The sequence below is a fragment of the Mizuhopecten yessoensis genome, unplaced genomic scaffold, assembly GCF_002113885.1.
Source record: "Mizuhopecten yessoensis strain PY_sf001 unplaced genomic scaffold, ASM211388v2 scaffold10971, whole genome shotgun sequence".
Lineage (NCBI taxonomy): Eukaryota > Metazoa > Mollusca > Bivalvia > Pectinida > Pectinidae > Mizuhopecten > Mizuhopecten yessoensis.
The window spans coordinates 782,782-793,599 of NW_018408813.1; the positions used below are offsets into that span (position 1 = coordinate 782,782).

Genomic DNA, 10,818 nt, shown 5'->3' on the forward strand with positions numbered 1-10,818 from the left:
TAAGTATTTATGAGTGTAATTTAAGACAATATCAATTAATCTATGACATATTTGAAAGGTAAAAAATATATCACTGAAAGCATTCAAGCTAAAATTGTTCTAAAATGTTGAGAAAAAAAATACATGCAAGGGAGACAACTCTTAAAACAATTACGACAATCGGATCACTTACCACTTCACTGTAGACCTAGATTCCGAGTATCATTTAAGAGTTGGAGGAGTAAGTTTGGGACTTAAATTGATGATAATAGGTTTTGAAGGTTTTGAAGTCAGATGTTTTGATGAGATCTTCTGGGAGGTTCTCCCAATCAGCAGTGTTGCGNAAATCAGCAGTGTTGCGAGGGAAAAATGATTTAATAAAATGTCAATATAAATTTGCTCTTATCCGATTATTTCTTGCGGCCAAGAGTTGATTTACTGACCTATAGCCACTAGCCCCTTCACAAACGTCTGTAACATGCAGTGAAATGGTAATACGTGGTCCGATTGCAGATTACAGTTATTAGCCAGGCCTGAAAGTATATTTCAAGGTTTTATGCGTCTCCGGGTAAGCCTAGTATATGATCATAATAGCATGACTAACCTGTTATATTCTCACTTGATTTCACATCCCTTCATATCTGATTTATTATTACCAAATCAATAATAATTAATAATATTAAAACCAAGTCAAGTCTAATCAGGACCCCTTTTAAGCAGGGTTTAAAAAAAAACACTACCTTTCTACCTTAGTAGAAGACTTTCGTTTTGCCAGTTGAAGATGTTCATATTGGTATATTCAAGGACGTTTGTTCGTGTTTAGCTCCACTTGTGATAGTGTGTAACAGATCACAAATTGGGTTTACAAATACTTTTTGATTTTGAATTTTTATCTATAAAGACGAATAGAAAAATCTTAGTTTTCCAATTTTTAAAATAATTTATGGATCTTTTTTAAACAAGATTTTTAGCACACTTACATTTTTTTTGTAATTTTCAATAGTTTCGGAATAATATTTGATGGTCTTGTCTATTACATCTAATTTGGATGAGATAACTAAAAGTAAAACTTTTAATTATAATGTATATTTTAAGAAGGACGCAAATACGATATTCTCCAGAAATAGACAAAAACTATAATGTATGATAAAAAAATTGTCAGCAACGAAGGGAGATTATCCATATAAAACAAAGGGGGATACTCCGTCGATGTTGTATTATGATGTTTCAGTGGCCGTCGTCGTTTCCCTGTAGAGAACAGTTGAACTGTCTTGTAAACGGTTCCGCGGATATGTCTACAAATCTATCGTATATTTCACGATCCTGGGCGGAACAGTGGGTCTCAATAAAACCACCTGTTTCGTCTTTGAAATTCTGCATCGCCCTGAAATAACAAGTATCAATTGTACCGGATACCGTTACGTAAAGCCCCGAAACCGCCCCATATTTGATAATGATTCATCAGAGCCAACCATAAAATGCCTCTATACCAACGTTGAGAAAAACATGACAATGTCTAAATTTTAATAAATAAGACACCAACTTAAGGCATCAATCTCGCTAAATAATTGAACGGAAGTTGCATTAAAGAGATCATATTTGAGAAAAATCTTACAGTTTCTTACATGCGACCAACCAGAAGCGCTTGCGACCATGTGTGACAACATATAGGAAAATGAAACGTGTTGCGCACATCTTCACACGCCTACCAATGCTTATGTGAAGTTTCATAAGTATCCGGACAGAAGCCTTCTGAGAAAACCCCAGGAAAGAGGAAGTAGTAGAACTCGTTTGTTTTAGATGCATACACATATACAGTGACATGTCGCACATTTTCGTTTAAGAGCGAATGTAGGAAATCAGGAAATATGCGGGTTACTGTAACAAATTGGTCACTTATGACGTATCAGCGTCCATATAATTAATTATTGTGTTTGTACATGATAAATGATATTAATAGTGACACAGTCGGCACTTACCTTTCCATATGTACTCGATTACTTCATTTAACATGTACACAAAGCTGTTATATAGCGGTTGTACCTACCAGCAAACCATATGACTGGTGTCCGAAGGTTTGGCGTTCGGCCATTTCATGATGGTATTGAATGCCGATGTAAACGTGAGGTAGGACGTGTAGGACGACATCTGGACGTCATAGATGTTTGCACAGGGAAGAACTGACATCACCTCTAAAATAATATTAAAACCAGTATTAAACAACATAATTTCATGTCATTATGTATGATTTATATTTATACTCCTTAAATTTAGATCGTAAGTCGAGCGCTCGTCAGAATGACATGAAAGTCGCCCCATCATTCTGTTCGATCATTTTCCGATAAATCATTGACCAAGCTCCAACGGATATATTTCCACCTGTCAATCAAAATGGTAAACAATTACCAGGGGTAAATACATACATGCTGTTAAGGTAGCCATGCCAACACATGGAATTAATAAGAAAGCATGTCGCAAATACAACGTTAGCGTTGACTGACACCTCGAATACGGGGAGATCTCCGCGCTGACACGGTCACCTGGCATGGGCAGAACAGGTAATTGGAATATAGCGATGTTGTTTTCACAATAATAAGTTTCAGAAATCTTCTACTATTTTTTGTTATGAAATACACTTTTCCAAGTAGTTTTCTGATCGTCTGTAAATCCGACTGAATCGGTCATCGATATCGGCAGAATGTGTACGCTTAAAGGCAGTCACTCCGACGAGGACCGCCAACAGCCTAATTCGCGAGACATGAAGCACACCAAACAGTTGTGATTTCAGCAATTCTCCTTCGAAAAGAAAAGATCGGAATGTATTTGGCTGTTTTGAACCCGTTGATATTTAATTTTCAAACTCAAACTTTTATCATTATCGGTTCAATTCGCATGGATGTCACATTGTAGATTCCTGCCGGTTAATTTAATAACGCGACCATGACTCTTTGCGGTACACAAACTTGCTAACTTCGCCACTTTACCCATGTCGTTTTGACACATTCCCACGGTCAAGATTGAAGAATTCAGTATGATTTTACCCAAGAACGACATTTTAACCACAGAGTGATAAATGCGATGCAATTCTTTGTTATGTTTCCCGATACGTAGTATTTATCAATTCACAACGTAACGTCCTGAAAAGTTGAGCCTACTTAATTTACTCGAGTTTATTTATCCGATTCTATAGTATTATATGACCTAAATTTGCAGCTTTTCTTAATTGTTAAATTGGCAATGTAATCAGGGATTATTCAACGGAATTTAGCAGGTTTATTGCTGCGAGCATAACTTATTTCAAAACATTTCCGAAAATCTACGAAAAATTTACGAGAAGTGGTCGCGACCAAGGACTGCCGGGTTTTGGATTGTTCTTGTTCTTGTTCTTCATTTTCCCATTAAAAACAGCGCACTATACGCAAATATTAACAGTAGTCGTTGGTCAGAGATAAACTATCTAAATCAGTCAATAGCAATTTTAAAATACGACAGTTTACCCCTTCGGAAACCTCAAAGGTGCCTGATTCATACTCGGAACATCTTTAGGTTATATGTAAATCCCGTGGGAAATTTGAAACGCCTTTAGGAAATCGATATCTGAGTTATCCAAGAGCTTGTAATTAGCGCCTGGTATATTCCGACAGAAGCAAGACACTTTTAAACAGTCCAAGACAACAGAGGTCAAAATCTGGGACTGAAACCAAAATTAATAGTCCCCACTGGGGTTCCCCCAGGGGTGACTAAACATGCGTGTGTCCTAAACCAGCCACCGTAGAATTAAAAACAACCTTTATTAAAATTAAAAGAGCCCTATAATATGATATTTGTGTTTAAATCGTCAATTTATCAATCTGAGTCACTTGAGCGTTTGATTCAAAGCTGTCCTAATTTTTTATTTGACGGAATGATAAGTTTCGCATCGAAAATGATTTGGTTGATTTGTATAGCAAACGTGTACGTGAATATAAATATTCTAAATTACGGTGGCTTAGTTTTGCCATTTCGTTGATTCTATAATCGTCTATAAAGTCTATGTTGAGTGAATCTTAATTCTTGATGTTTTGTACATATATTAACCAATATTTAGATTTTTGAAATCTCGCCTTTCGGGCGAAAAGATATGATACTGCTACTCGACGAGAATTAAAGGCCGACATTAGCGGTCCTTGTTTTGCATCTAAGTTGTGTACCTTTGAGGTGATAACTCGAACGCACGAGATTAAAGGAAAATACTGGTTTCGTCTTTTCGGAGTGGGATATCTGAAAAGCATATGTTTATTCATAAATTTATTGTATAACTTCACAGTTCAATTATTACTCTGGTTTACGGTATTGTAGGACCATTAATACCATTAATATAACCTCGCTACATTATCATTACACCATTAATATAACCTCGCTACCTTATCATTACACCATTAATATAACCTCGCTACCTTATCATTACACCATTAATATAACCTCGCTACTTTATCATTACACCATTAATATAACCTCATTACCTTATCATAACACCATTAATATAACCTCGCTACATTATCATTACACCATTAATATAACCTCGCTACCTTACCATGACACCATTAATATAACCTCGCTACATTATCATTACACCATAAATATAACCTCACTACCTTATCATAACACCATTAATATAACCACACTACCTTATCATGACACCATTAATATAACCTCACTACCTTATCATAACACCGTTAATATAACCACACTACCTTATCATTACATCATTAATGTAACCTCGCTACCTTATCATCACACCATTAATATAACCTCGCTACCTTATCATAACACCATTAATATAACCACACTACCTTATCATGACACCATTAATATAACCTCGCTACATTATCATTACACCATAAATATAACCTCGCTACCTTATCATCACACCATTAATATAACCTCGCTACCTTATCATATCACCATTAATGTAACCTCGCTACATTATCATTACACCATAAATATATCCTCGCTACCTTATCATGACACCATTTATATAACCTCACTTCCTTATCATTACACCATTAACATAACCTCGCTACCTTCTCATGACACCATTAATATAACCTCGCTACATTATCATTGCACCATTACGCTACCTTATCATATCACCATTAATGTAACCTCGCTACATTATCATTACACCATAAATATAACCTCGCTACCTTATCATCACACCATTAATATAACCTCGCTACCTTATCATAACACCATTAATATAACCTCGCTACATTATCATTACACTATAAATATAACCTCGCTACCTTATCATAACACCATTAATATATCCTCGCTTCCTTATCATGACACCATTTATATAACCTCACTACCTTATCATTACACCATTAATATAACCTCGCTACCTTATCATAACACTATTAATGTAACCTCCCTAGCTTATCATGACACCATTAAGATAACCTCGCTACATTATCATTACACCATAAATATAACCTCGCTACCTTATCATTACACCATTAATATAACCTCGCTTCATTATCATTACACCATAAATATAACCTCGCTACACTATAATTATACCATTAATATAACCACGCTACCTTATTATTACACCATTAATATAACCTCGCTACCTTATCATTACATCATTCATATAACCTCGCTACCTTATCATTACATCATTAATATAATCTCGCTACCTTATCATTACACCATTGATATAACCACTCTTCATTATCATTACACCATAAATATAACCTCGCTACACGATAATTATACCATTAATATAACCACGCTACATTATTATTACACCATTAATATCACCTCACTACCTTATCATTACACCATTACTATAACGTCACTACCTTATCATTACACCATTGATATAACCGCTCTTCATTATCATTACACCATTAATATAACCTCGCTTCATTATCATTACACCATAAATATAACCTCACTACCTTATCATTATACCATTAATATAACCACGCTACCTTATTATTACACCATTAATATCACCTCACTACCTTATCATTACACCATTACTATAACCTCACTACCTTATCATTACACCATTGATATAACCACTCTTCATTATCATTACACCATAAATATAACCTCGCTACATTATCATTACACCATTAATATAACCACGCTACCTTATCATTAAACCATTAATATAACCTCGCTACCTTATCATTACACCATTGATATAACCACGCTTCATTATCATTACACCATAAATATAACCTCACTACCTTATCATTACACCATTGATATAACCACGCTACCTTATCATTACACCATTGATATAACCACGCTTCCTTATCATTACACCATTAATATAACCACGCTACCTTATCATTACACCATTGATATAACCACGCTTCATTATCATTACACCATTAATATAACCTCACTACCTTATCATTACACCATTAATATAACCACGCTACCTTATCATTACACCATTGATATAACCACGCTTCATTATCATTACACCATTACTATAACCTCACTACCTTATCATTACATCATTAATATAACCTCGCTACATTATCATTGCACCATTAATATAACCTCGCTACCTTATCATTACACCATTAATATAACCCCACTATCTTATCATTACATCATTAATATAACCTCGCTACATTATCATTACACCGTTACTATAACCTCACTACCTTATCATTACACCATTAATATAACCTCGCTACCTTATTATTAAACCATACAACTAACATCGGTACCTTATTATTACAACATTAACCCATTCATATAATATAGCCAATGATGTAGTGTATATAACAATACCTGTTCTGCTTGGCTCTACACACATGTAGTTGTACAGCTGTAGGAGCGTAGAGAAACTCGCCACCACAACGGGACAATCCGAGTAATCCCTAGCAAAGTAACAGTTTAACGTCCGCTTCGTATTCCTGTCAAATTCAATAGCAACATGGAATTTTAATTCAAAAAATAATTGACGAGTTAAAAAATCAACCAGCAATTAACATCACAATTGTTTTGATAGCTTCACATGTTATAATTTGTATATGTACTCATTGTACATACAACACAATTACGGTTGCGCGTCTGAAAACGTAGACTGGGTTGGCAGCCGTAGTATCAATTCAATTCAATTAGTTTATTCTGTAAGCCTTACGACTTATAAGATACAACACACAATATTAATACATATTAACAGGTTAAACAGAGTAATGATGTACAGGAGAATGATAATTGTATGTAATCGTATCACATACACACACACACACAAGAATGCGGTAATACTATAATGACTGAGAGCGCTTCTTTTTAAAATCAAANCTATTAATTCAATTCAATTAGTTTATTCTGTAAGCCTTACGACTTATAAGATACAACACACAATATTAATACATATTAACAGGTTAAACAGAGTAATGATGTACAGGAGAATGATAATTGTATGTAATCGTATCACATACACACACACACACAAGAATGCGGTAATACTATAATGACTGAGAGCGCTTCTTTTTAAAATCAAATCTTATATATTTGCCAAGATTACACAAATCTTTTACATTATTACCACTGAGCAATTGAACATGTTAAAATACACTGGGACGAATAAAATAATATGGCTTCGGGTATCTCACCCGTAAATCTGCATAAATAGGACACTTAAGGATGAAGTGAAACTCATCCTCAATATCACGAGTATCACATAATGTACAAGTATCTAAGAGCGGGTTATCCAGTCTACCAGAAACGTTATATTGTTGGATTGGCACCGATCGAGATCGCTGAGGTTAATTTGACAGTCAAAACTATTCTGTGATTGTTCAGTTAAATATGGAAATAAATAAATAAAATAGATTAAGTTGTTTCATCGTACTAGTTTAAAAAAAATGTAAAATGTGTTTAGACAATAAACCTTCATATTTCAATGGTAAAACATACAGAGCGGAATGTGTTGGTATTTAACATACACATGTGTTGATGTTTCCTTTGCAAAATTAACTTCCCTCTGCGTATGAATGCATAGCCCAATTAACGCGTCTAGACGCTATCCTTCCGCGATGACGCGGTAAAATTATGTTATTAAAACTGACGTTTTAATCAAATAAAGTTATGACATTTAGAATCTGTTTTTGTATTCTTTTATGTGGTAACTTTACTGTATTGTATATGAGCTTACACTACATCACTGTATGAAAGTTCTCCAATAATGGACTATATGTTTCACACTGTGTCAATACGTAGACTTGTGCAAGCTCCAGAAGCAGGATCAAACTACAGGTATGTGGAATTTCAATTATCAAAATAGCATGAGTTTTTTTAAATATATGAATTGAATCTTGCTTTCGCTGTTCATTATTTTTTTTACTCAAGACCAACTCAATTCATTACCCATTAAAATCGGCCAAAGAAATATTCAATCCTTAGTTGTCCACAACTACAGTCTGTATTTTCAAACACGTTTCAAAACAATCTGATTAAAACGCATATTTTTATTGTTTACTGACACAACTATTTGCAAAATAAAATCAAAAAATCAAAACAATCGACACCACAGTTGGTAGTGCGTTAGTCTTTTGTCCACATAGTTATAGGCTCGATACCCGGAGGCCGTGGGATTTGATTGTGTCTTTGAACAAGACATGTATTGCTCAGTAGAAAATCTAGTGTAGGGTATGATATGGTTTGGGTGTTTCAATGCTGTAGTGTTCGGGTGGAATGGCATTATAAATGGAAACACAGACCCATAACAATCAGAACACCGCCAAGCAGGCTACACAACTACAGCTATGTATCCAAAAGCTACACAACTACAGCTATGTATCCAAACGCTACACAACTACAGCTATGTATCCAAACGCTATACAACTACAGCTATGTATTCAAACGCTACACAACTACAGCTATGTATCCAAACGCTACACAACAACAGCTTTGTTTCCAACCGCTACACAACAACAGCTACGTATTCAAGCACGATACACAACCACAGCTACGTATTCAAGCACGCCACACAACCAGTACAGCTACGTATCCTAGCGCGCTACGCAACCACAACTACGTATTCTAGCACGCTACACAACCACAGCTACGTATTCAAGCACGCTACGCAACTACAGCTGCGTATTCAAGCACGCTAAGCAACTACAGCAGCGTATTCACGCACGCTACGCAACCACAGCTACGTATCCAAGCACGCTACACAACCACAGCTTCGTATCCTAGCGCGCTACACAACCACAACTACGTATCCTAGCGCGCTACACAACCACAGCTACGTATCCTAGCGCGCTACACAACCACAACTACGTATCCTAGCGCGCTACACAACCACAGCTATGTATTCAAGCACGCTGGTTCTCCAAATAACGGAAGAATTCAAGGAAGAGAACAGAAGTGAAAATTTGAATAGTCACTTAACCTGCATTGTTTCTTCATGAACGCTGGGGTTATGTAGTAGCCTTTCTTTAGGGATCCTGGCGGGACAATCTCCTCTACATTCGATATACACGAGAAATACTCAAAACATTGCATGTCGGGAATGTAAGTTGTGTTCATCATCTCGACGTCAATGTTGTCTACTGGCAATGAAGGGATTTCGTTACTTCCGTCATCTAAGCTGTCCTGGTGTTCAAGCATGTCCTCAACGCTATTTCCTCCGGTGTAGTCTCGAATTGTAGTAGCTAGCAATGTACACAACAGAAACGAACAACGTTAGTCTTGGTAGGTATACTGGAGGATACCCATGTACAATCACAGGGACATGAGAATCAATTACTATGACGAAGTTATAAGGACACTGCTGATGTGTATCAAGGAGTAGTGTTTGAAATTTTGTAGTTTAGATAAACACTGCCAAAAGTGCCATACCATCATTCTTGGTGGCGTTTTGCCGATGATATAATTAAACCCCGTAAGACGTTAAATAATACTGGATATCTATCAGAGTGTAAGGTCGGGTGGCGCAGTGGTTAATGCATTCGTTCTTCACCAGAACAACCGGGGTTCGATTCCCCGATTGGACCTTGGAAAGGTAAAATGCGGTCATCTAACCGATCACGTGGGTTTCTCTAGGTACTCCGATTGCCTCCCACATTACGAACCTTGCGCACGCTATAATCCGAGTTTAGGGCGTTAATAATGTTTTTGTAACTTGTGCCAAATCCTTTTGCATTTTGTTTGGCGATAAAATATGTTTAAACTAAAAAGGAATTGAAATCCACGGGCTAACTTTATACCCCGCCCCCTCTCAAATATTAATACAACATTTTTCATTAGAGAGTAATTCAAGATTTAATTCAGACAAAATCTAAAAATAATAATCAGAAAGGGCCTAAGCACACAACTACGGTCAAGAAGGGAAGTAGCAATAGTAAGACCAAATGTATTAAACGGAAAAGTCAGAATGGGCACCAAACTATAGAAAAGTCAGAATTGGTACAAAACTATAGAAAAGTCAGAATGGGTACAAAACTATAGAATAGTCAAAATTAGTACAAAACTATAGAAAAGTCAGAATGGGTACAAAACTATAGAAAAGTCAGATTGAGTACAAAACTATAGAAAAGTCAAAATGGGTACAAAACTATAGAAAAGTTAGAATGAGTACAAAACTATAGAAAAGTCAGAATGGGTACAAAACTATAGAAAAGTCAGAATGGGTACAAAACTATAGAATAGTCAAAATATAGAAAAGTCAAAATAAGAACAAAACTATAGAAAATCAAAATATAGAAAATTCAAAATAAGTACAAAACTATAAAAAAGTCAGAATGAGTAGAAAACTATAGAAAAGTCAGAATGAGTACAAAAATATAGAAAAGTCAGAATGGGTACAAAACTATA

At 35.5% G+C, this 10,818-nt stretch overlaps 1 protein-coding gene across 1 annotated transcript in view; it reads right to left on the bottom strand.

Moving 5' to 3' along the window:
- Positions 1-329: 329 nt before the first annotated feature.
- The window catches only part of LOC110464200, a 22,290-nt gene continuing 11,801 nt past the window's right edge, over positions 330-10,818 (bottom strand). Inside the window, exons 2-5 of the mRNA XM_021519288.1 lie at positions 9,395-9,656; positions 6,781-6,905; positions 2,027-2,171; positions 330-1,363 (exon numbers count right to left, since the gene is read on the bottom strand). Of these exons, the coding sequence (XP_021374963.1) occupies positions 1,207-1,363; positions 2,027-2,171; positions 6,781-6,905; positions 9,395-9,656 (689 nt within the window). The 3' untranslated portion in view covers positions 330-1,206. The remainder of the gene's footprint in view (positions 1,364-2,026; positions 2,172-6,780; positions 6,906-9,394; positions 9,657-10,818) is intronic.